The sequence below is a fragment of the Melospiza melodia genome, chromosome 4 (assembly GCF_035770615.1).
Source record: "Melospiza melodia melodia isolate bMelMel2 chromosome 4, bMelMel2.pri, whole genome shotgun sequence".
Taxonomy (NCBI): domain Eukaryota; kingdom Metazoa; phylum Chordata; class Aves; order Passeriformes; family Passerellidae; genus Melospiza; species Melospiza melodia.
In genome coordinates this window covers 66,070,699-66,097,823 of record NC_086197.1, presented here as the reverse complement: position 1 = coordinate 66,097,823, position 27,125 = coordinate 66,070,699, and the positions used below count along the sequence as shown (strand labels likewise).

General features: G+C 38.8%; 1 protein-coding gene across 12 annotated transcripts in view; it reads left to right on the top strand.

Annotated features, from left to right (window-relative positions):
* NAV3 (neuron navigator 3) overlaps nucleotides 1-25,381 on the top strand; it is a 509,384-nt gene extending 484,003 nt beyond the window's left edge. For 11 of the 12 annotated variants that reach the window (XM_063154995.1, XM_063154993.1, XM_063154989.1 and 8 more), the window contains 13 exons: nucleotides 263-435; nucleotides 2,747-2,900; nucleotides 5,764-5,938; nucleotides 9,690-9,787; nucleotides 10,423-10,518; nucleotides 10,770-10,938; nucleotides 11,676-11,911; nucleotides 15,222-15,376; nucleotides 16,267-16,338; nucleotides 16,766-16,962; nucleotides 17,576-17,694; nucleotides 20,315-20,518; nucleotides 22,687-25,381. In XM_063154995.1, coding sequence (XP_063011065.1) covers nucleotides 263-435; nucleotides 2,747-2,900; nucleotides 5,764-5,938; nucleotides 9,690-9,787; nucleotides 10,423-10,518; nucleotides 10,770-10,938; nucleotides 11,676-11,911; nucleotides 15,222-15,376; nucleotides 16,267-16,338; nucleotides 16,766-16,962; nucleotides 17,576-17,694; nucleotides 20,315-20,518; nucleotides 22,687-22,806 — 1,968 coding nt within the window. In that variant the 3' untranslated portion in view covers nucleotides 22,807-25,381. The remainder of the gene's footprint in view (nucleotides 1-262; nucleotides 436-2,746; nucleotides 2,901-5,763; nucleotides 5,939-9,689; nucleotides 9,788-10,422; nucleotides 10,519-10,769; nucleotides 10,939-11,675; nucleotides 11,912-15,221; nucleotides 15,377-16,266; nucleotides 16,339-16,765; nucleotides 16,963-17,575; nucleotides 17,695-20,314; nucleotides 20,519-22,686) is intronic. The other variant, XM_063154988.1, reaches the window with a different exon arrangement.
* The last annotated feature ends 1,744 nt before the right edge of the window (nucleotides 25,382-27,125 follow it).

The window sequence follows — 27,125 nt, the reverse complement described above, 5'->3', positions numbered from 1 at the left end:
CACCCCTCCCCAATAGCTGTACCACTCAATCCTGCACTATCTCCATAGCATTACTTCTGCGCTGCGCTGGATTAATAAAGTCAAAACAAAGCACTGTATCATGTTTTTAGAGATACTGTATTGCATATGTTAATACCTTGCTTCTGCATACTGACCTCAGGCAGTGGCTAGGGTGGCATCTGCAAACTAACTCTTCAAAACATGAGCTGCACACAAAGTGCTGTGATGAGGAAAATAATCTTGCACTGTATTTGTTTTCCAGCTAAGAAGCTCTTTCAAACAGGCCTTTGGAAAGAAAAAGTCCACCAAACCTCCTTCCTCACATTCAGACATAGAAGAGCTGACAGATTCCTCTCTTCCTTCCTCACCTAAATTGCCCCACAGCTCAGGAGAGTGTGCAACAACATCGATGAAACCATCACAGTCAGCATCTGCGTAAGTGTCTCTCTTGGCAAATGGGGTGGGCTGGGAAGCAGACCTCCTCCAGCATGGCCATTTGCAGTTCAGAAGCCGTTGTCAACAGCTCAGGTCTTCTAATCCTGAGCTCCATCCATTTGTCAGATTTCTCGCGAGCTTCACCACTTGCACACTGGTTCTGCAGCAGGTCTTTATTCAGTCATAATCTATCATCCTTTCACAGATTTTACCCAAAATCACCTAGCTATACAAACTTCCAAAAGACTGCGTTGTGCCCTCCCTGCACCATTAGCAACTTTATAGTATCCACTTAGCAAAGGCCAAATGCTAATGTTTCCTTGTTACCTTTTTTCATGACATTCTAAAAAAATTCTTAAATATATATATTTTCTAATTTTTACAGTATACTTATTTCTCCTGTTATTACTTTATCTATTTTGTAGCTACTGGTGTATATAAATTTTATTCTATTTCCTCTCTTTTATCAGCTTGCATTTTTTTGTGGGATTTTATTTTTATTTTATTCAAATCACCACCCTGAAGGTTTCAGGTCTGAGAACAAGTGAACAGTCAACAGCTGTCTGATTTTCTTCAGTATTTTTTGAATATCTGATATGTTCCTATGGAGTTCCTAGCTCCTTCTTATTCGTATTTCTCTGCTTTTTATTTCACTCTGCTAAACTCATAACTCTTTCTGATATTGGGAAATCAACATCTTTGAACCAAAAAATGTCTACTACTGATGTTAGCTTTACTTTCCTTCTCCTAATTGAGAATAATCAGATCATAATTAATTTTCTTAAGGCACTCAAGGAATTCTAGTCTCATGACTGTTTTATTAGTTAGTAAATGGAATATGCATGGAAATAAAATTTCATTTCTTATTTGCTTAGCATAGGAAGGTATGGACACATGACAGAAAGAGCTATACCATAATATTCCGGAAAAAAAATCCTGGTGTATGTCTTTCTTAATTTTTAATCACATTTAAAACATTTGTGCATATTTTGAATGATATTCATTATTTTTCTTCCTCTATTTGACATGTAATTTATTTGCCATGAACTTCATCTTCCCTTTGCTTACGATTTCTTAGTATATTTTCTTGATGGGGTTTCGCGTTCTGAACCATTCCCTTTACTTTCTTCCAATTGCATCTGTCTAATACATGTGGGTGCAGGTCATATCTAGTCTGGGCATCAGAGAAAAGGCCAAACGGCCGCGTGGTCTACAGGCATAGATCCTGGTAAAACTGAGTGTGGGGCATGGAGTTGTGTGCCCAACTGCTACCCTGAAGAGTGCTGCATCTTCTTTCCCAAAATGTGTTTGCATGCATTCTGGCAATTAAATGCTGACCTTTGTTTCTTTTGTTTGTTCGTTTTTAAATATTAGCAGTAATAATCACAATAATAATACTTATTTTCATAAAATATTTTTCATATTGAGATTTTTCTGAAAATATTAACTATTTATAGTCACAGTAATAAAGAACAAATAACATTTGCTGAATTGACTGGAAATACTGCTTAGTGTAACAAGCCAAAGTTCAGTGTTTTATTTTCTACTGGTGGTTCTGATGATGATACAAAGATGCAAAGCAGTCTAACAAGAGAGCTGGACGGTTGTGGGTCCCTGAGCCAGTCATGTTTCAATCTTTTCTTACAATGGTTTTTTCATTAAAATAAATGCATATGAAAATATATATATGCATATAAGCACATGGAAATCCAGTCTTCAAGGGAAAAAAACAAAAACCAACCCGCATGATTTCTTATATTATACACTACAAAATCACAGGCTATAGGCAAAACATCAGCCATCACAAATCAAAACCATTACAGATCAAAATCTTGTAGACTATTCAATGACTGTCCCTTTGTGTAATATTCATATCAGAGGAAAATATTGATGCCTAACAAATAATAAATATCAGCAGTACAGTTTAATCAGCACACATCAGTTCTGACGACCATTGCATAGAGAAACCATAAACTTTGCACCAAAGAAATTATGAGTAAAAAATACAATTAAAACCAATGGATGCTAGACACTCAAAGATACCTGAAAAGTAGTTAAGAATTTGTTTTTCACCATAGTGAGCTAAACTAAAAAGTCATAAAGCAATCTGATCACTTCTTTTGGAGGGGACTTTTTTTTCCTTTTTTAATTTGCAGTTTGATCGTTTTCATGTTTCTTTGATAAGTTTCTTTCTTCACTCATAGGTTTCACCAGCAGCAAGCGTTTTTCTGTTCTTTGATATTTAATAATGACACTGCTTTGGGGAGAGAACATTCCTTTAATCTCCTGCCTGTTTCCTGCTCCTCTTTAGGATCTGTGAGTGCACAGAGGCAGAGGCTGAAATTATTCTTCAGCTAAAAAGCGAGCTGAGGGAGAAGGAGCTCAAATTAACGGATATCCGTCTGGAAGCCCTCAGCTCTGCACACCACCTGGATCAGATCCGGGAAGCCATGAACCGCATGCAGGTCAGTGCAGCAGCTTAACTGGTGACAGGGATGCACACCAAAGGTATGACTGATGTGTTTCCTTTCCCAGGACTTTGTTTCAGGCACCAAAAAACTGTCAATGTAAAGTAAATTGCTGGATTGACAGTACTTCTGAAGGATGGGTATGATAAGTGTTCACCTTCTAATAAAGACATTCTTAGCATGTATATTAATAGCTAAAATGTGTTTAAGAGATATGGAAGAAGACATAATCCCTGCCCAAAGGATATTTACTATCTCAAGCCTATAACTGGGGTTAGCAACATGACAGAGAAGCAGATCAAAAAGTGATTTCTACAGCGTTTTAAATCCTTGAGTCATGGAGGGGGCCAGGATGTTATGTGCATACTGTTTCATCATTTCTGATTCCTAATTCAGTCATGGCTTGCCAAAGCAAAGAACGTAAAATTGAGCTAATTACTGTATCCAGCATCATAAAATTTTGCTATATTGTTTTGTTACACTGCCCCAATTCCTCTTTGAACACATTTCTTTTTGTTAGAAGATTTTTCCTTTCAGGAGGCTGAAAGGATGCAAAAGGATGGCAGTGTTCTTCAGTGGAGCACAGAGCTTTATGGGTCTCAATTTGGTTGCTCACGTGCCAATGCCTACTGCCATGGTGGGTGCCCAAAAGTATCTCTAATATCCACACATTGTGACATAAATACTTCAGTGGAACTGGGCCCTTCTGTAATGGCAGCTAAGATACCCGTGTAATCCCTGAAGGCACTGTAAATCTGTATTTGGGGAACAGAATCAAGGCCATGGGCTGGGCATTCAGGTTGAGACAGCGTTGGTTACATTTAAAAGTCTGGGAATGAGCTACTTGATAAACTTCTGTTGTAGTCAGTCGAGTTTTAGTCCTGTAGTAGTGAGGGCTAAAGAGCTGTCCTAAAATTACCCCAAGATAGGTACAGAGGGTGAAATAGAGTTCCTTGAGCATAGGTACTTCTTACCATTTGAACCAGCTTAAGTATTTGCACCTGCAGAGGACATGAAAGTTTAGCATTCTTCCATGGAAGACCATATTTGTCATGCCACTGGAAGCCCACATTTCCTCAGCTGAATCCAGCCCAGTGCCTTGCCAGCTGAATTGCTCTCTGTTGGGTGCTTAGGTCAGGTGACTGTAAGGCATTTGTGTGTAGATGCCTGTAGCACCTGATTTCATAACTACAGAAATGGTGTGCTTGATGTCTTTTCTAGACCTCCTTGTTTACACAGTGCCTGTATCAGTTTCAGCCAGGTCTTTAAACATCTTTGGTACCTGCCATCCTCCCAGGTGCTCACAACTCCAGGTGACAAAATTAGTGTGGGATATTCGGCTGAACTTCAATTAGAGGGAAGACTTATCAAGAACTGGTCCATAAATGTGGTTTCATTTGTCCTGACATAAGTAAAGCATTGCTCTCGAGGCACTGAAAGGTTTTTAAGGAACTGTGAGGAAAAGAACGTGAAAAGGAGAAAAGGATGTGAAGGCTTATCATCTGATGACAGTCTCATACTGGGAGATGAGTGCCTGAATCAGGTGAAGTTTCCAGAGAGAGGAGTCTGCTGTAGGCACATTTTTCCAGAGTCTGAACTTCCTCAAATCTGGGCAGAGGCAGCTAGTTGAGATACTGCTCATGGTAATGACCATTTCTGAAGTTCACCCAAAAGAACAGGCAGCTGCCTTGCAGTTGCCAAAATTTGATATTTTAGAGGATTGATGAGGATTGGTAAAGGGAAAAAATAGGACTGGTGGAAGTGATACGTGAATATTTTTAGGTTCAAAGCACTTTAAAAAACTAAAGCTCAAGTGAATGGAAGACTGCTAAGAGCTATGTAATTAATAAGCATAAATTGCAGAGTGGCTACTGATTTGAACCCTAGACTAAACTGCTATACCCATCTATTACCTTCTGTTACTATTGTGCTGGTTTGTCCCTTCCCGTTCACTGTCTTCTCACTTGTGTGTATGTGATCTAATCCTTTTGTAGCTGAAGCAGGGGTTTTTGTGATGCTATCTATCCCTTATGTTTTCACTTGTATAATATAGCTGTTTAGCCTCCATTAAAAATTGAGACTTTTACCAGGGTGATGTGAATTTAGAAATAAATTTGATGTGCAGAACCATCTGCAAGAATAAGCAGTTGCTTTGTAATGCACTTTGTTAAGCAACTGCTAGATTTAGATGGTACGAGGCTGTTCTCAGGCTTTTTCATTTTATTATTGTACATTCAATTATCACTTGGCAGCACAGAGGATTTAGCTAAAAAATTGCAGTTGTTCTGATTCATCTGTCACTGTCTTTTTTCATCAGAGAGAATTTGCTCACTGCTATGTTAACAATCCCATGTTTGAATGATCAAAAAGTCTTATTTGATAGCAAGAAGTGTTATGAAACTGTTAAACTATCAATTTCTAATTTTTCATTTTTAATTTAATTTCTCTGTGATGTTATGTTTAAATTTTATATTCAATGACAGGAATAATTTTCTGAGTCTTTAGAAACATTGACGTATCCAGTAACTTTCTTAACTAACTGTTACCTTAGGAATTTGACAATAGAAAGTAGCTGAAAAAAAATGGGGATAGCTGGGAAAATTATGACCACACTCATGTTATGGTCAACTGTACAATAAGCACAAAAGCTTGAAGCTGATAGTGTTTAGGATCTAAAAATAAGGTTATTGGGGGCTTTCCCTTCATTTAAGAAGTAAAGGCCGTCCAGTTTTCTTTGTGTTGTGAAAGTGGTAAGCCAGTTAACTGGGTCAGGGGGACAGCATCACCAGCCTAGCCACCAGTGGTGGTTTTCCAAAAGAATAACCTCCTGTGCTTTGGTGTTGATTTATTTTGTCTATAGAATGAAATTGAGATACTGAAAGCAGAGAATGATCGCTTGAAGGCAGAGACTGGAAATAGCGGAAAGCCTGCCCGGCCATCATCAGAGTCCTCAAGCAGCACATCATCATCTTCATCACGGCAGTCACTGGGACTTTCTCTGAACAATTTAAACATCACAGAATCTGTTACATCAGGTAAACATGCTTTGGGCACATGCATGCCTCAGCAGTTGGTACAATTTTTTTCAGCCCCTTAATGGGCCACATAGGAGAGGCATGACTGGAAATTAAAACACCTCATATCATTGAGGTTAACATCAGATATACATTCAGTAACAGAGAAGAGGAAGAATGCTGGTGGTCATGTCTGAAATGTAGCTTTTAGAGGCACCTGAACAGCAGTAACAGACTGTTCATTATGTTTGCTTTGTTCTTAGCCATGACACTCTCTGCCTATGAAGTTTACAATCCTCTTCGGTCATCCAATTTACAATTTCTTAGAAAAGAAATATTTGTTGAAGTATACATGACAACTGTATTGATACATTCTCTTGCCCATATGGGATAAATATGAGTATAGTATGTGAAACTTTCTTCTTTTTGTTTACAGGTCTTTGATCATTCATTTAGCTCCCTTAACTTGACTTCATATTTGCAGCTAAGGCAGAAGGTGGTCTCAGTTAGCTTTATCCCTTACATTTTTTTAATTGGTACAGCCAGCTAGCCTATGTTGAACCAAATCACCATTTACCACAGGAACCAAACCCCTCCTGGTCTATTAGGCACTCATTGTCGTCTATGAATGAAGGAAAGCAAGCAGAAGTTGGGTCCACATCCTGAGCATCAACATTTGATTATTTTCCATGCCATGGAGTTTATGATAATAAGCCTTCTACATTTGTTTTGATAATGTAGCCAAGAAACAGAAGTGCTGTCTCTAAGAGTAGAACTAGGAGTAAAGCAGGAGCAAAGCAGCACTCATTAGCATAGACGCCACAGAAATTATGATGCAGTCTCTGGAAGTAATAAAAATGTGGCTAATAATTGTGGAAAGAGTCTAGGCAAGAGTACAGCTGGGAATATGCCAAACTGACTGTAATTTGGATTGGCAGTTAGTCATATTATCTTGCCAGTCATTGATTGCACGGATATTAGAACATTTTTTCTGGTTAATATCAGATTTTGTATGAAAATTGGTATATTTTTGATTTACATTACAACTCTTTGAAGGGTTTAACTTTTAGCATGGAGGACCCTGAACTAGGCCTCAACATGCAACGAGCTGTTGCAAAAGCAGGGAGAAAAAATTTAACTGCTCACAGATCCACACATATTAAAAACAAACAAACAAAAACAAAGCAAAAGTAATTTTTTTTTTTGCAATATGGTGGTTATAGAATGTCTTTCATGAGTAGCAGCCTTTCATTAGCACTTCATTGCTTGGAACTAACCCTGTCTAGATACAGGAATAAACATGTAGGAAGAAAGGTCTGAAGAAAAGGAGGGGGAACTAGGGAAGAATACAATGGGTGAAGAGGAATGGGTGAAAGAAAAGAGAAGGTAAAAGATAAGATGAAAGAACGAAAATAAAGAAAATTATGAGGAAGTGTTCAGCAAAAGAATAGAAACAATAAAAGCTGGAAGAAAAAAAGAGAAAGGGGAAGAGGAAAACAGGGGAAAGAAAGAAAAACAGGATGACTGGAAGAAGTGGTTGGATTTGATGATCTTAAGGGTGTTTCCAGCCTCAATGATTCCATAATTTCATAAACTTGATATAATTTTCTGTGTTATTGTTCTAAATGTTTTTCTCACATGAAAAGTAATTACTTTTCATTACAAGAAATTAAAGATAGAAGAGTGCCTAATGAGGAGTGGAGAATTTCATTTGATTATGAATCTAGAATTTTTGATCATTATGATGATCATTTTGTTGCCATGCCAGAGAACTTGGAAGGGTGAACGCTTCCCACCAAGTCTTGTGGGATTTCTGAGACAGCTGGAGTACTACTGAACACAACTCCCTGAGATATGGGGAGGTTAATCATGATGAGGATTAAGCTGAGAGAATTGAGTGGTTTCACTCTTCATATTATAAAAATACCATTGCACTTTTTGGGAGCAATGTCTCCAACCAACCAGTCATCTGGAAATGACCAAGCTGTGCACTGTCACTACCTTAAGGGTGTGATGGCACCCTCCAGATCAGGGTATCAGGGTGAGTGGCAGCCTGGGAAGGGGTGTGGGGGTCAGAGACACCCCTATTTCAGTCAGTCACTGCAGTGAAAGGAGCAAACAAGGACCAGTACAGGACTGGCCCAGAGTGCCAGAGCTCTGACAAGAATTGAACTGAGGTAACCACAGCATGCCTAAAAAGAAGGCCTAGCAGGGGAAAATTAAAACAGTTAGCACCACCATGAGATTAGAGGCCCTTGGGCATCTTCTCAGCCCCTTGTATCAGTGAAAGAGAGAGCTCTTAGAAAGTGGAATTTGTTCTTTTGCTACAGAGTGGTTCCTCATTCCTAAAGACTTAAAGAAGAATGAATTTAAAGGGCTACATACGGGTCATTTACAGATTGAAAAATTTCACGGGGGGATCATATCATAATTTGCCCTCAGACAAACAATGACAATGACGTTATCAAAGCTCTTAGCTTTGCTCAAAGGTTTGTCAAATATGCCAAAGCACAAGTGAAGTGAAACATTAAGTGGTGACACAGAAAATCTTTCTGCCTGGAACAAAGCAAGCATAGATTTATTAAAACCCACCAAAAAAAAGATTCTTTGTTCTAATAATTAAAAAAAAAAAACCACCCAAAAAGCAAAACAAAAAAACAAAGGAACACCCCAAACCAATAGCAGAATCTGCATTCTAGATATGGATGTATGTTATCAAATTTCTAACTTGAAAACTTATTTTTAATACATTAATTGAAATTATATTCATAAACCTTCTTTAGTTTTCCTTTGAACAAGTGACTGAATCTTACTGGGACCTCATTTAATTTGGATGAAATCTGACCTTGTGCAGACTATGTCATGAAGTCGATGTTTTTCACACTAATAATGAACAGGTTTTAGGTTAATGGATTACTGTGCTGGCCTTTGAAGAAAATGCAAATCCATAATCTCATCTAATTTTATAGTTAGCTTGAATGTCTAACAGTAAAATCTCAGAGAGAACTTCTAGAAGAAAGTAGCAGTTTTATCACTTGCAATAAAGCTGTAGGCCCAGCCTTTAACAGAAATACATCTGCTTTCTCATTTTAGGAGTTAATGAAGTGATAGAAACAGAGGTGTAGAGCAGATCAAAATCACTCTTCACCTCCAAAAAAAAGGAAGCCTTTCCTTAGAGGAATGGCTGTGAATAGAGTAATGTATTTTGGAGGAATCCAAAGTGGTTTTCTAGTGGGGGTGAAAAGGACTCTATCCATGGCATATGTGCAGAAGGCAAAGGAATCATCTGGAAAGTGAAATTAAATGCTATTTAACTTAACAGCAGAAATATCAATGCAAGGATTTCTTGTTTTCTCTTTGTACAACATTCTAAAGAGCACAAATGAGTGCCCAAAGACATACATTTAATTTAGGATCTAAACAACATTACTTTGTGAACATACTGTAATTTTGAAAAAGTTCCAATAGGGAAAGCAAGGGCAAGACTATAATGCAAGATTTTATTTATTTGTGGATTCTTTATCCCTTTCTGCATGATTAAAACTCCTAATAATCCTACAAAAATTGACAACTTGTAACTTTTTTTAACCTCCAACAGAAATGGTGAATCAGGAATAAGTACAGATTACAACAATTGCAAGTTGTTATCATGGCAGCCTTTCTTTTTAAACAAATCGTTAACTTTTAAATCCATTGAACAAATATTGAACGGATGATGTGAACATAATTCATGTGATTTTTCTGACTGATCACTTCCCTTCTTTTAATGCAGATATATTGTTGGATGATGTCACTGATGGAGCACTCCACAAAGAAGGTCATAGTGTCAAAATTTTAGTCACCATAAACAAAGGCTACAGTCGAGCCAAGGTAAGTGCATTACCCAGAACAGAACTATAGCTCAAGCAAATGCTGGCATATAGTAGGTCAAATTTTTTTCAGTATTTTAAGCCAGGAACTGAAGGGAAGTATCTCATAGATTGCGGCTCTCTTCTGTCATCCATGCTCAATACAGTTAGGCACACTCCATAGACTAATGCCATATGGCCTCTTTATGCCTTTGTGGTGGCTTAGACACTACTAATTCTTAGTTTAATTAGTAGTAAGATGTCCTGGGACTTGCTGTCTCTAAGTCATTATAAATTAGATCTATGCATTGATCTCCTTAGGGTGCAACTGTGAATTTGCTGCTGAAAAGTTGTATTGTCATGTTTTCATGTTTTGTGTTGTAAAAAATGACAAATACAGTGCAACCTTTATTTTTAGTCATCTCTTTAAAAACACAGACGCAATCAAAGAGCAGAACAAGATTCTGTATTCCTTTCTTTATAAAGATGTATCAAAGTAATACAATCTGTACCTACTTCTGGCACAGAGATTATTACCAAAGTTGTTACCTCTCATTCTAAATAATATTCTTATTATTCATTAGGAAGACTATGAATCTTCACAGAAAACTAATTAGCACCTTTTTTAGTCCAGTTTCCAAAAATATCTCTTTGCAGGATCAAAAGCCACATGCATACCTGATAGGATCAATTGGAGTCAGTGGAAAAACAAAATGGGATGTTTTAGATGGTGTAATCAGACGTCTCTTTAAGGTAAGACACTGAAAAATTTGCTCAAGTATTATTACAATTTTCTTTTTCATTTTAGAAAATTTCTATATTCTTTGAGTTGTCTTGCCAAGTTTTTGTTTTGGTTTGAGGTTTTTTTGATATATAGCTAACACCAACTACTATTAAGCTTTATTCTCAGTGTTGCAGTTCTTTTTTCTATAACTGTAGGCAGTTTTCCAAATAGCTTTCATTCAATAAATGTTTTTATGACTTATGTTTTCATATAATTTCAGGAGTATATTTTTCGAGTGGATCCAACTACTAGCCTGGGTTTAAGCTCTGACTGCATTGCTAGCTATTGTATAGGGGATGTAACTAGAGCCCATAGCCTAGAAGTGCCTGAACTGCTGCCTTGTGGATATCTGGTTGGAGATAATAACGTCATCACTGTGAACCTGAAAGGTAAAACCCAAAGAATACTTCTGCAGATACCACAGAGTTCTACACTACAGTTCCCTATCCTTTTATGTTTATTTTCTTACACCTGACCTTACTGTATTGTCTCTAGTTTGAGGGCACATTTATCACAAACTGCCTGTAAGACATTACATAATATCCATCACAGCCTTTAGAGGGAAATCTAAAAATGTCTGTCCTCCCCTGCCTGATTGCCAAATCAAAACAAAGTACAGATTTCTGAATAGTGGCAAAAATCCAACCCCAAAACAGAGATTAAAATGAGAAATACAAATGCTTTATTCAGTTCCACAGGAAAAATTCTGTACATTTCAAGTGCTCTAGGGATTTGCTATTGCAGGGGAGAGGGGGCCTTCAGGAGAACTTTATTGATGTGATAACTGGTAACTCTTGTGGCTGTCAGTTTGACCTTTTTTATGTCATCATTGTAAGTAATGTCTGAAACATAGATCTTTGCCTCACTGATCCTTCTCTTCACATTTACTTTGGTTTCATCTCTTCCACTCATCTCAACTCACCACTGCTGTTCAATTTTTTGTGGAAGTATACCAGTATTTCTACAGTAAAGAAGTCCTTAAGAGGGATTTGATTTAGAAGATTTGATTTAGTAGCTATCTTACCTTGCTTTGGGCATAGCACTGATGCCATCAGGTGCTGGGCCAAATAACTACCTTTGCAAGGATAAGACAGGCCATTTTTCTTTTCTTTCCTTTTATCCCCAGGAGTAGAAGAAAACAGTTTGGACAGTTTTGTGTTTGACACATTAATTCCTAAGCCAATTACCCAACGGTACTTTAATTTACTGATGGAGCATCGCAGAATTATTCTGTCGGGACCCAGTGGCACAGGAAAGACCTATTTAGCTAACAGGCTGGCTGAATATATTATAACTAAATCTGGCAGAAAAAAAACTGAGGATGCAATTGCAACTTTTAACATAGATCACAAATCAAGCAAGGTAAGTTACAGTTGAAAACATAATCTATTGCCCAGTTTGTAGAACAGATTCCATTAAGGGGTGTACTCTTTTGCTGTTCAGTTAGCATTTCTTCCTACAAGAATTCAGTCTCCAATCCCAGTGATGTACAGGGACCAGATCTTTCTGTCCTAAACAAACCATTGAAGCACTGTCAAGGCAGTCTCAATTTTTTCCCTCTTGAGGAAACCCATTTTAAGTATAGATGCAGAGTCCAACTCCCAAGTAAATTAAATTTTTGAAGTGTCTAATTCCTTTATCAGAAGGTTTGCTATATAGTAATACTAGTGTAACATATAGTAATACTAGTGTAACTTGTTTTTTTATGATGATAACATCAGCCTTTGTAAGCAAAGATTTCAGAGGAGTAATTTGAAATTACTGTCCTGGGCTCAGTTTCTTAATCAGCCCTGAGGACATACAACTGTCATGATTTCTGGTGTGCATCGGTCCAGAAGCTGACCATACTGAAATTGCTTCACACATCATGTCACATACCCAGTGATTTACAAAGCTCAGATTATCAGGTTTCTAGCAGGGCTACTGTGCTAGCCACAGATAATGCTATTCACCTGGCTGTCCTGAATTGAGTGTACTCCTGACTTGGTTCCTGGGGGGAAAAAAATGAAAGGGTTTGCCCAGAGCTTTCTGATTTGCACAGAACATAATGAATGCTAACATAAGAAGGGAGAACATACTGATCCCAAAGGGGCAAAAGGACCATTCTGGCAAAAATAACTGCTTTTCACTGTCTTTATACAGAGGATTTGTGATGCCATTTACTTTGGCAGAGAATGTGTTTGTGTTCTATTGTTACACTATACACATCTGTAAAGAAAATTGTCCCACAAAAGAGCCTTTTGGATTTCTAGTAAACTGCTTGGTCTGTGTGTTTTGGTGTTTCACTGTTGCTTTTGGATTGGATTGGTTGGGGGTTTTTTCCCTTTTTCTTTACTTCTGTCAAAATTCATGTAGAATTTTCTAAGTTTTTAATAAAAATAAAAAAAAAAAAAAGAAAAAGCAACATTGTCAAATACCAAGGGTGTTTGAATAATATAGATGGTTCTATTCCATGGAAGAAACCTATAATGTTCTCTGAGAGACATCTTGTCATGGTTTGGGCCTGGCACAGAGCCAGTGCCCCCATGAGAATACCCTCTCCCTGGTGTCTGCTGTGAGATGTGACCAGGAATAAGCAAAGCAGGCTCCGGCTTAAACATGAAGAAAACTTTATTACCTAAACTACAAGAAAAGAAGGAAAAACCTATAAGGGAAAAAAATTGAAAACCTTACAAAAAAAACTTTCCTCCTCCCCGCCACCAAAATTTCCCAATCCGATACGTTCCCCCAAATCACCAACTGCACAGTCTGGCACCACCCTTTAGAATACTCAAACTTCAGTCCATGAAGAGGAGAGGAGTCCTTCTTGCACCATAGGCTTCCCCTGGAAACACGCTGAAACCTCGTGTGCTTCCATGTCATTCAGCACCGCCTGGAAAGTCCTTTTGCCGCTTGTGACATCTTCCTTCCATGCCCAGTGCTCTCACCACTGTGCATGGACCAGAGCTGTTTTTAGGGCTGTCTTTTAAGGATGCCTTGTCTCACTCCAAAAAGGCACAGTCTCTGCTTTGGGACATCTGTCCCCCCCATTTTTTTCCAACCTCCTGGGGCCGAGGGGTCCCCACAATGAACCCTCCTGGTTCTGAGGCAGTGCCTCCCCCTAAGTGCAGTCTCTGTGTCACAGGAATAAAACTGAGTCTATGGCTACACAAGAAAAGTCCAGCCAAAAGGCCACTCCAATCATCTCTCCCCACTCAGCCAGGCTCCACATCCTTCGGGCCAGGTCCTTGTTATCTTATCTCTTCTCCCTTCTTATTCAGCTCCGAGGAGGATCAGCATTTTTGTGAGGTCCCAGTCACAAAAGAAAGGGGTTAAAAATTTCAGTCTCTGCCTGTCCCAGATCTCCGGCACTCCCACACTCGCTGCTGCTCCGGCCGGCACCTCCTCCCTCACTGCATTCCCCCCCTTTCTCCTCCTGGGCTGGCTGCTATCACATTCGTCGTCGCCGGCTCTCCCTCTCTCTCTCCTGGGGGGGGCTGGCTGTCCGATGTCTCTTGGTGCTCCTCCACCCTTCCATCCTCCAGGGCCTCCTCACTCCCATCTCTGTCCAGGCCCAGGCCTACCACATGGCTGCCCCTCCCCCGCCCAGCAGCAGCGGCTGGACGGGGGAAGGGAGATCCGTCCTCCGTCCCTCGAAGTCCCAAGAGAGCCTCCCAGGGCCGAAGCTCTGGTTTTTAACCCCTGGGTGTTCTCGGAGGTGTGTCCAAACCCCACTGGCTACACCAGGTGCCAATATCAAAATCCAAGCACCCATTGGTGTGACCACAGCATCCCAGAATTCCCACTTCTTCCTGGTCAAACCACCACATATCTGATCATAAAATGGGAAAGAAAAATCTTTCTTGAAATAAAAAAGGTGCATGTTCCCATTAAAAAAGAAAAGATTCAGCTATCCCTGATCCAGAAAACAAAATGGCAATAGGAACTTTGTCCATAATACTAAAGCATGTTCAACCCTGAAAAATTAGATACCTTGAGAGATACAGCCATAGAACTTGACTAGCTCAAATTCTCAAGAGAAACTGTTGACAAAAATATTAAATGTTTGGATTGTAGAAGGCTGTCTTTTACTGCTGCACTAAACAGCAGCCAGATAGCTGACAGGAAAAAAGAATTTACACACCAAATTTTATTATGAGGTATGATAAAGCATCTCCAAGGTGCCAGCAGATTTTCAGTGAGAGTGCTGAAAGGAGATATCTAAAGGAGTAGTTCAATACACCAAAATTGTGTGACGGGGTGGTGGGATTTTGATATATAAATGTGGCACTCAAAAGAACGAAGGTCCAAAAATTATTAGGAGCATCTCAGCCCATTGGAAATGGCATATTTTATTGCAATGTGTATTCCTCTGGATAGAAGATATTTTATCAGTAAATTTCTAAGGAATGTATCCCCCAAATCAGAATGCTTCAGTCATTTGCCTTGTATTTAGCACCTCTGTTTTCTCCTAGAGTGAGGCTTTAATGTTGCCCTGTGCAAGCAGCATGTTTTCCTGCATGTGCAGATCCAGCTGAGTGATCCAAAGGAGGAAAACTCTTTAGCAGTCATTTTAGCTTTCTGATTTTTTTTCCAGTGAAATTATATCTATGGTCTAATTGTAATCTTTTCTGGGCTTGGGACTTTTTTTGTGATTTCATTTTTGGTTTTTTTTTAATTATTTCTGCTGAAGGATCTGCGACAATACCTAGCAAACTTAGCTGAGCAATGCAGTGCTGACAACAATGGTGCTGACCTCCCTGTCGTCATAATTCTTGATAACCTCCACCACATCAGTTCACTAAGTGACATTTTCAATGGTTTCCTCAACTGTAAATATAATAAATGGTAGGTAGTACCTTTTCTCTCTCCTTGCACACAGATTTTACAACTAAAACATTAAAAGCTGCTTGTTATTTTGCGAAATAAAATGTCCCAGTGCAAACTTAGGCTCCCATAGGCCATCTGCAAGGCCATTATGAGCTTCAATAATTTTAATGCCTTTCAGCCAAGAAGGTAGCTGTCTCCTTCACTTCATTTACATGACTTCCATGCTTCTGAATGAGATGTAAATGAACTACAAAATTTAAGAATGTGTTTAAACACTTGACTGTTTTATAGTGTTATCCTTTGCACCCTGTGAGATCACAGCAGATCATTAGTACCATAAGAACAGCTTACACATTGTTATAAGGGAATTTGGGAAAAACCATGCCATACAGAAGCAGCTGTGAATCTAGCAGATTTTCCCTTCCCACAGTTTTCCTGCAGCAGTGCAGAAGTAGAAAGTTGGCTGACTGTCCTTTATTCTCAAGCAAGAGTAAAAAAAATGTTTTCTAGAACTTATATTGGCTTTTAACATTGGTTACTTCTGCTGTAAAAGTGATATCACAGGGACTTCTGTCATAAAATCATTGCATACATCTTCCTCATGAGATTCATTGGCTTTTGAAATTAAAAAGCTAAGCATACTGCCAAATTACGAGTTACATTAAGACAGGGTTGCTGTATTTATTTCTTCATTACAGATGGGCACTAGTAAACTACATATGTGCAAGAGGGAAATCATACAGGAATAAACATTTTTAAAAGGGTACCTCAGAAATATTTTAAATGTATGACTGTAGTACACCCAGACTCTTTTGAAATTGGCCTAGTACAGATAGTAAGAAGGAATATACTCTGAATATTTTAATGAATTCTCCCTCAAAAAAATCCTACTGCTTTTATATTTCCAGTCCCTATATTATTGGAACCATGAACCAAGGAGTTTCTTCTTCACCAAATCTGGAGGTGCATCACAATTTCAGGTACATTCACTCTGTATTTACTGTGGCCATGTTTGCACAGCTCCCTGCTTCTGAGCCCAGTTCTTTGGCAAATATTGATCTTGTGTCTCATCACAGTAAAGCATTTCAGTTTCAGCGTCTCTCCTCTATTGATGGGTCTCTCAATTGTGTTTGGGAATAGTAAAAGAAATAAGACACTGTCTGGCACCTCTAGCAAGTTGCTGAAGGTGATTGCATTCCTGCTTTTCTTTTGTCTTCAGCAGTGTCTTGAATTCCTTCTGGAACCTGAAATGCCTGCATTGAAACAGTGAGCAGAAGTGAGGTTCATTGGAGCAGTGCTATACTTGATGACTAATGAGACTCTATGACATTACTTTTATCTATATGTTTAAGAGGAAATAATGTATTTGCTATTCATTGCTGCTTGACATTTATCTCTTCTACCTAGGTGGGTGCTGTGTGCTAATCACACAGAGCCTGTTAAAGGTTTCTTAGGAAGATATCTGAGAAGGAAACTGATTGAAACTGAAATAGAAAAGAGCATACGCAATAATGAGCTTATGAAAATCATTGACTGGATCCCCAAAACATGGCATCATCTCAACAGCTTCCTAGAAACACACAGCTCTTCAGATGTAACCATTGGTGAGTCCACTGCTGGAACAGTTTGAAATAAGGATGCAGGCTGAGCATTTTAGAGATTTGTGAAGAATATATTATTATTTTTTTTAAGTTTCCATGTCTCAGTTGGAAGTACAACATAGGTGTGGGAATTTTTCTAGTTTTCAGCAAGCTTTAAAAAAATTGAAAGTTTAATGAGAGTACATATGTTTCCTGGTAGTTCTTTGTTGCTAAATACTTTCAAGTAAAATATCACTATTTTAAAAACTAAATTAAAAAAAATACCCCGATAGTAAATTTCCTAAGCTTAATTATTTTCTCCTGCTTGCACACTGCAGTATAATTATAGCAATAAAAACCTTGGACCTGAGGTCTTTTAATGAAATAACTCTGTTAGCAAAGATGTCAGCTTTTACATAGCTTTGCCATAAAACTTGTAAGTGTTCATGAAGCCCTAAAATTGAGCTAAGGGACACCAGTTCATTTTTAATAACAGGAGACTGTTAGCTCCTTTAATGTAGTCCTGTTTCAATATTTTCTGGACTTGAGCTGGTTCCAGTACTGCTCTTTTAATTTTGAGATTATTTTCAGTGTGTTTCCCAGTTACACCCTTTTAATACTCAACTTGACTTCTCAGGCCCCCGCCTCTTCCTCCCTTGCCCTATGGATGTTGATGGCTCCAGAGTGTGGTTCACAGACCTTTGGAACTATTCCCTGGTTCCGTATCTTCTGGAAGCTGTGAGAGAAGGACTCCAGGTATGTAATTTGTTTCCTAGAAATTTTTTAATTGCTTTCAAAGGCTTTCTCCAAGCTGTTTTTAAACAGTGCATCCTAGTATAAATGCTATTGCAAGAGGAAAATCTTTGGATGGGTTATAGAAGGCAGACTCAAATTCCTTTTGGCCTGCTCTTACTCTGGTGTATAATTTGACTTTGTAACATATCTTATTATGGATTTTATGAAGAGGGTTTCTTCTGTATGACTGGAGGAAGGTCTTTTTTTCCATTGTTTAAAGAGTTCCCAGCATGGTTAAATACAGCTCAGATTGTCTCCCTTAGTCAAGGCAGTCTCAGCCTCCCCCTGAATGGAACAGTTAATGAGCTTCATACTGGTGCCAGAAAATAGCTCCTACCACCTACATACACATGTAGGCACACAGATTTGTGGGAAAAAGTTTGTGAACAAAGATGTTTTCATAAGGCTTGGATTGGAAGGGACCTAAAAGATACATAATTCCTGGCTGTGAACACTTCCAGGGATGGGGCATCCACAACTTTTCTGGGCAGCTTTTTCCAGGGCCTCACTACCCTTACTGTAAAGAATTTCTTCCTAACATCTAATCTAAATCTCTTCTGTCTTAGTTAAAAACCATTCTCCCTTGTCCTAACACTATCTGCCCACATTAAAATGTTGTTCCCACTCATTTTTATAAGCCCCCTGGAAGGTTGTAATGCCGTCTTCACCAGGAGAAAAACTCTCTGGATTATACCAGAGGAGGTTAGGATTTTGGATCATTCCATATCTTTGGAGGAAACCCAAATATTTACATTGATCCATTCTCTCTTTTTTTGGTATTTTTCCCCCAGTCTTTAATTGGCTTTCTCCCTTTTCCTTTTTTTTTTTTTTTTTTTTGTTTTGTTTTTTTTTTTTTTGTTTATGCACGGCAATTCTATGTCCTCTAAAAATATGCTTTGTGGAAAGGCATTTTTTTCCACACATGACACCAAAAGGTATTACTGCATAGTGCAGGGGGGATTGTTATGGACTAGGCAAAGAACTGTGTAAGCAGCTGCAGTTTCTTCATCACCTGTATTGACACTGTGACATACTGATGCAATGGAAGCTTAGAAATCTTGCCTGTTGAATATCTCATGCTTTCCTAAAACTGCTTATCTCTCTGAGAATTACAGTGTTTATGCCTCGTGCAGAATACTGCCAAACATTTGATAGAACAGCCACAGTGAGATTAACAGCACTTGTTTAGACCAGCTATAAAAATGCAGTGATATTCTTCATGCTCGTATTTTCCCAAACATACAGGGTAACTGCTTAAATGGAAACTTCAGTTGTGCAGCAGAAGATGGCAGCATATAGAAGAAAATATGTTTGTTTCATGAGCTGTACCGATTTTTAGCTGCTTTGGATGGCTTCCATAGAATAAAGTTATTAATAATAAACAGCATTTTTATATCATATAATTAAGTGTTCCTGGAACCAAAGATGGATAAAAACTGCCTTTCTGTGCAGGTGCTTTGCAAACTTACTTGTCAGACATAGGATTTACAAGCCTTGCTCTAGATTCCAGAAAAGATTTAGTCGCTGTTAATCTCAGATGAAGGGAAGTGCTACAGCCTGGAGTTAGCCTGCTACCTCTGAGAAACATTTCTCTTGGCTTATTTAGGCAAATCCCTTTTGTAGCAGCCTAGCCTCAGTGCAGGGCAGAAAAAATCCAAGTATCTGTGTGCCTAATACAGAGAGCTTGGCTCCCTAACCTGAAGCTCTGCATTCAGCACGTGCCTGGCAGCAGGTGTTGCAGTGATAAGCACAACCCATCCTTCTGCCTTTATCACTAAAGTCCTCCCTGTTATACTCCCTCTAGGAGCACAGCCCACCTATGTCCTCCACAAGTGCGTGCCCTGCCAATGGCATGGTGTTCCTTGGATTGTGTGAAACTGTTTGAGGCAGCAGAAATTATAAAAAGCCCTGGTGGATGGCTCCCCATCCCAGTGTATCATTGTCACAGCTAAAGGAAATCTTTAAAGCAGCTACCAAGTTAACATGCTGCTTGTGAACAGCAATACAAAGGGAGGTGAATTTTAGTGAGGATGCTACCATCCTCACTAAAATTACAATATTCTCATTCTTCCTCTGTCCTCCCCCCAGAGTCATAGGCATTTTATGCTTTATAGTGAGGAAAAATATATCCCTTGTGAAGTTCTTCTCTTAACCTTCTGAAAGTTATCACATTTAGGATGTGGACAGATGTCTGCTTCAACATCTCATTTTTCTAGGAGAAGTGAACAATATGTACTTCTAATTCACTTCAAACAAAATCCAATTAACTTGAATGCTTTTGATAGGTCTGTGTTAATTTCCCTGATATGCCTTAAGCAAAATACCTTGAGGTCTCATTTCACATTGTATCAAAGCACTTGCTGTTGTCTACAAGTGTCACTAGTTATGGAGCATTTTCCAACTTGCAGCCACTCTGTGTATTGAAGGATCATTAGTGGAGATGATCCAATCTCCTTAAGGTCTTATTTTACCTGAGTACTGAGAACATCCAAAAGCAAATCTCTTTCTAAAATGGTTTTGATGTTATAACTGGTACTGAAAAGTCTGTAAAATACTAACATGTCTTATGTCCATAATGTAGATGTACGGTAAGAGGGCACCCTGGGAGGATCCCTCCAAGTGGGTAGCTGATACCTATCCATGGAGCTCTGCAACTCTACAGCATGAGTGGCCATCACTGCTTCAGTTAAGGCCTGAAGATGTTGGTTATGAAGGTTATGCATCAGCAAAAGAAGGAACAACCTCTAAGCACGTTCCACAGACTGAGACAGAGGGGGATCCCTTGGTAAGATTCAAACTTTTGAATTCAAATATTCAATATGCACTTTACTCTTACATGTTAAACTGTACACTGTGCAGTTAAAAAGTACTGTGCACCTCTTCCAGAACAGGCTTTTAAAATGAATCCTCCTATAATTTATGAAAATGTTGAAAATGAAAGGAAGCAGGAGGGCATGTATCACCAACACTTCAATATCTCCTTACATTGTTTGTGTTTCCCATCTGCCCAGATGTATCTGATACCATGTATCAGGTCTTCATCATTCTATTGTTTGGGAACCACTCTTCAGCAGCTTATTAATCAGTTTTATCATGAAAACATCTTTCTTCATCAGGCATTTTTGGAGCTACATTATACAAATGAAGGACTGCAATATTCACATTATCTAACTTACCTATCACCGAGAATTTAGTGAAAATAGAAATTATCCATCCTCCCATTTCTCATAATATTTCAGGTCAACTGATGATTGTGTAATAGTCTTAATGCAGAAGGAATGCAATTGTGGTGGCATTAAATGATAAGAAGTTGATTTCCCTCAATGCCAAGTATTGTTTTATTTAAATATGATCCCAGACATTCAGGTTTACCATTGACTCCTCTGATAATGGACTATTAAAATGCATATGTTGAGCTGCTATTCTTTTGTAGTGCTTTCTCTGTGGACTGCCTTTATCACAATTCAAAATACCATTTTAGAGAACTATATTTCTAGAATAGGCAGCCCTTGGAAAAGGGAATTTCTCAGAGAAAAATGCACTGATCTCTTAACTGTGTTAAGAAAATGGTTCCTCAACCTCAGTGTTTCATGTTCAAAAACAGACAGTGTCCTGAAGAAGTGTAGAAAATCATCTTATTTGAACTTATTTTCCATTCCATAAGCTTCCAGGTGATATTTTGACCCCTGTGAGCTTCCAGTGAGTGTGTTGGACAGGCTTCCAGTGCAGCATAATCTCCAGTGTGGTGAAAATTCAGTCTGTGGGCAGCCTGAGTTCAGTTTCCACTCACCCCTGCTCCCTGCACACTGTGGTCAGCATCTCTACCTGAGTAAATATCAGAAGCTTGAAAGTTGGGACTGGAGGGTTTGCCCCCACCTCCAGTGGAGCTCATGGGTGGACAGACCCTGCCCTTGTGGCAACAGAACACGTCTCATGCAGGTTGTATTGAACATGCACTGCAGGTGTCCTGTGGTCACAACCATGGATACGTTTTAAAGCTTCAGCAAAACTACAAAAAATGTTGAACACTGTTCAGTGCCAAGAGAAGCTTCACCATGCAAGTTGAAAGCATAGAGATGTAAGGATTTCTGAACAAACTGGAAATAGGGGCTTAAAACACAAATTGGTAGGAATACATCTTTGGCTTTGATTTTTCTTTGCCTGCTTTTTATAACAGCAGTGAATTTGTTCCTTGAAAAACACTGAAGTACTCTCGACATTGCTTGCAGTCCTTAGCATGCTGGCAGAAGTAGATGCTTCATAAATAAAATCCTGACCATTATATAGTCAAGCATCAAGCATCCAAGTAATTTTCTGAATCTTAATGCTGCTATTTGATTATTTTCAGATGGTTTTCAGGTACTATTAATCCCTAAATTTTGGTGGGCTCTACCCTCCTGGGTAGGAGAATCTGTTGCTGTTTCACTCCTGAGGGCAGCCCCCCAACAGCAGATGGGGCTCATTTATGAAGCAGCTGGCATCAGTCCACCCCTCTCTCATTCCCTCCCCATTTTTCTCTTGTAGAGGGTGGATATGTTACTGTGATTATGTTTTCAGTTGCTTTTCCAGTGTAATGCATCTAAACCATCCAAAAATTTTCTGGAAGCTTGACTGTCTCCAAATATGGGCCCAGATGTCCAGCTGAGATATGGCTTCCTTCCTCGGCTGGTGTTGCAGCTGCAGCTGGCCTCACCCCTGAATTGAAGAGAGTTATCAGGCAGCTCCATTTGTATCCCTCTTTGGACCTTTAAACTTCTATTTAAAAACCAGAAAGCAATGGAAAGAGTGCCAGTAGGAGCTGCTAACACCCTGCCCTTTCAGAAATCCTTTTGTACAGTCCCTCCTCTAGGTACCAGCACACCTCATACAGCAGGGGAGCTTAATTAAATTTTAACACGGTCACTGCAGTTTTAAATGAGACGAGATTATGTAAACATTGCTTTCTTCTTTCAGATGAATATGCTAATGAGGCTTCAAGAGGCAGCCAACTATTCGAGCGCACAGAGCTGTGACAGTGATAGCACCAGCCACCACGATGACATTTTGGATTCATCCCTTGAATCAACTCTCTGAAAGGGACAAATCTTGCTGTGGGATGATGGTAAAATCTGTTTCCACTAGACCACTGCCAGTAGTAAAGCAGCACACCGAGGTCTCTCAGTAAGAACGGTGTGTTGTAGGGAGGCAGGAGACCTAACTCTGCAAAGTCAGGAAGAAAAATTGAAGTGGAAAGCTTGAATTAGTTTAATTTCAAGGCATTTCAATACCTATGGAGCCGAGTGAGACTCCATTTGTCAACTGGAAAGTGCCCTAGACCAAGGGCATCTGAGCAGATTGCACACGTGTTAGCCAAACTGGAATATTTTTTTTCCCTTCTCCTCTTTCTCTCTCTCTGTCTCTCTGTGTTTCTCTGTACGAGTTCACAGCGAAACTTCTTTGGATTTTTTTTTTCCTTTAGTTTATCCTGAGCTGCTGCATGAACAATGCAGTCTTCTAATTATCTTGTAACCTCTGTTGTGCCACATGGTGCTGGTCACAGGACGGCAGTGGTGTTTGTGTTATACACTACTGCCAATTCCAAAAGGAGTAAAAGATGATAGTAACTCAGAAAGCACAAACAGTATTGTGCAATCACCAGAAAACATGACTGTGATATGCTGGATAAGTGCCAATTTAATTCTAACTGCCATGGTCACGGTGATGCGCTCCATAAAGTTTTTAGTACACAAGTCACAGATTTTATAGAGTTATTTTTACCACAAGGGTCTTTTTTAACCGCCTGCCCACTCCTTAACAACAGTTTTCTACCAATTACTAACCAACACTGATTAAAGGCTTTTTAGGGCTTCATTTGTTTGAGCCTTTTCAGTGAAAGAAGGAACATTTCTTATGGTGCTGTCTCACTGCCTTAAAACAGATTTCTAGAACAGTTTTACAGTTGGTTTAATTCCTAAACCATTGGTAATTTACACTGTTTTTTTCTTCATTTACTAACGAGAAAACATCAGTTAACATAGTAGCCTCATATCTGTATATCATGATTTTTTAAAGTAATGGATACGAGAAAGAACAATTGCTATATAATATTTTTATCTTGTGAATAGATTTCTCTGCCTACCCTCAAAAGTACACAAGGAACCCAAACCCACTTTCACTGCCACTTAAATGCTGACAAAATCGGCTCAAATCCATTTGGTCCCATGGAATGGAATTTTTGGGAGGATAGATGTTTTGAATACTTATCCAGCAGAGCTGGATGCACTTGATGCAGCATGAGCACAAATATATGGGTTTGTTTTTCTTTTTTTTCCTTTTTCTAGTTTCAGCATGTTGTTTTGATTGCTATAGTTGTACATGAAGAATTCAGCATAAAAGAACACTGAAGCAGTGATGTCCACTGTGGAAGAGGAAGAGTTTATACTGTAAAAGTGGGTTGGTTTTGCACAGTCTACTGGGTGGGTATTGTAAATATAGAGAAAAAGAAAAAAAAAAAAAAAGAAAAAAATGCCTTGCACAAATCAAATCAAAAGCAAACAAACAAAAATATTGTATTTTATTCTGTTGGTGTTAAGAGATGTTTCACTTGCTGAGATTTCCTGTATGTTGCAAACAAATACAGAATGCAAAACCTAAAAGCTGTTATTACCCGGTGTGTTTGTCCTGTACTTAACAGTTGTTATGACTATGCAGGAGCTATCAATGCCACAGCTAGCACGTTTCAATATCTGTATGAAACCAATACATTTTGGGGGGAAAAGTCTGAAAATGTTGAAATTCATATGTCACGGCAGGCTAGAAGCAGGCTGCATCCAGACTGCTCAGAGTAACTGGAAACACGCTTTTACCACCAGAGCCATGGTTAAAATAGGTGCACGTGGGCAAGAAGGTACCCAAGGGCTCTGGCATTGTGTAGTCACATACTGTCCACCTCCATGGATGTTACCTTCGGGATGTGTATCTGGTGCTATTCACTCCTCGTGGCCACCCCGTGGCCGCCTGCTGTAACTTAAAGAAATCAATGCAGTTTCCAAATGGCACTGAGCTGCATCGCTGAATCTAGAGGTTCCTACACGGTGCTATTGCCCTAATAAAACTCTGAATTTATGCACGTAGGATTCAGTCTGACCAACATCGTGCCCCCCAAACCTGGATCTATTTCTGATGCAAAATGTCAGTTCATACACCTTGACTGACTCAAAGAACTAAAGCAAAGCTGCTCTTTCTTGTACCTGTGCTCTGAGCAAACCTGCAAATCTTTTCCTGCCATATTTAGCTCACAAACACACAATATTACATATACAAAACTTCCTGCAATACATCTCAGTGAGTCCACCTAGTTTACAACTCAGAAATTGTTTGTGAAACATTTGTCTGTACACATTTTATATTTTGTACATTTTTGATGTAACATATCTTGTAAATAGACAGAAACAGTGAAATAAATCATCTGAAAATTTTTGTAGTCTTTGTAAAACCCTAATAATAAGTATTTGGTGTCATCGGACTTAACTGGATGATGTATTTTCTATTGGTTTATTGTTCCTCTAGCTTGTAAACCAGCTTGCGTATATTTTTTTTTTTGCAGGTGTGCACACTGTATCTGTCTAAATTATTACTTTGCCATTAAAGTGGAATTATTTATTGAAAACACAGTCTGATGTTTTTGCAGTCAGGACTACTTAACAGATATTCTTTCAAATATATGAATATGAAAACAAAATGACATACTGAATGATGTGATTTTTCTGTATTCAGCACAACTAATCTCTGTAGAAACAAAATTAAGTACTGTTTCCAGTTCCAGTGATTCAGCAGGATTTTTGAATGGCTGTTTCCTTGGTGGGAACAGGTTATGCCATTCAGAAACAACTTCACAATCTACCCATTCTCAGAATTATTTTAAAATACAGGCCTATTTATTTTAGTGACAAAAAATCTATCCAAAACCAGTGAAGTATAATGCCTTATTTTGAAACTCAAAGAACTAAGGGCTACTTCCTCAGCAGATATACATCAATATTATTTGATAGAATTCAAACAAAGTATAATTGTCCTAGCTACCTAATCATAGACTTTGAGGTTGGAAGAGATCATTATGCTCCTGCAAGTTGCAGCACCTCAGCTGTAAGTCTCAGCAGCTGGTCTGTAATTTCTCCTGCAAGTGCAAGATCCTAGGAAAGACCTTTAGACATATGGGGACAGAGTAGAAGATTCATCACCTCATTAAAGATGTGGGTAATTATTCACTGGGTAGTTTGGGTTTTTAAGGGAGTTAAGATTTGCAGTTAAATCTCACATACCACTTTTTCAAGAGAATAATATCCCATACTGTCCTATCTTATACTAAAACGCAAGTCACAATCAAAAACACCTTTTACAATAGTATTCTTTGCTTGTGTTTTTGATAAGACAGTAGCTGGCTCATTCCTAGCTTTTCACAATAAGCCATGCCTTTCAGGCCTCAGTATGTTCATTGCAGGACTTCATGACTATGTGGTTTATCAGAGTCCATTCTGAAATGTGGGTATGAGAGTTGCACACAGCATTCCTGTCATGGTTTTACATTTGCTATAAACAGAGCTAATACCACCTTCCTACTCCCACTTCATATTTTCCCTGCTTAGGCTTCAGGGCTGACATTCACTCTCTAATTGCATCATCCCACTGCAAACTCATGTTCAGTTAATTATCTACCAAGACCCTGACTTCTTTTCATGTTCTATCATTTTGAAATACTTAGTCCAATCCTGTCTATAAAACTGTGCTCTTTCTTCCTTAGATATATGAGTGCTAATTTATCTGTATTAAAACAGGATATTAAAATCAGCCCACCCTACTAAATGATTAATTCTCTACAGTCATCATCTGTCTAATTTACAACTTTGGCAGCTTCCATATTTTCCAAAACCTGCATTGTCATTTTACTATGTTTTTCAGTTTGTACATAAAGGTAATAAGATATGTTTTGTCAAGAGCAGAGCCCTGTTCAATCCTGACAGGACCTTTCATGAAGCTTTCCTGTTTGCAGCTACATTGTTTACAGCTACTCCTGCCATGGGTATATGTGTACTTCAGTTAATATGGGTATAGGGTATTTATATAATATTATGGGAAATACATGGTGAATTACATGGCTTCTCCATCAGTGTAGGTCTCCAAGGATAGATTAGATTTCTTTCTACTGAAAATTACATATGTAGAGATTATCTTCCACAGAAAAAGGACTAGGCTAGGGTGATCTCAGTGTGCCTTTCCTATAATTCAGTGCTGCAGTCTTTGCACATTGTCCAGCTGCCATACTTAAGGGAAAATGTATGAAATTTAATTGTTAAACTCATTTTGTGTCTCCTGTCTCAGCATATCTAGCTATTAACCTTCATCTGGAGACCTGC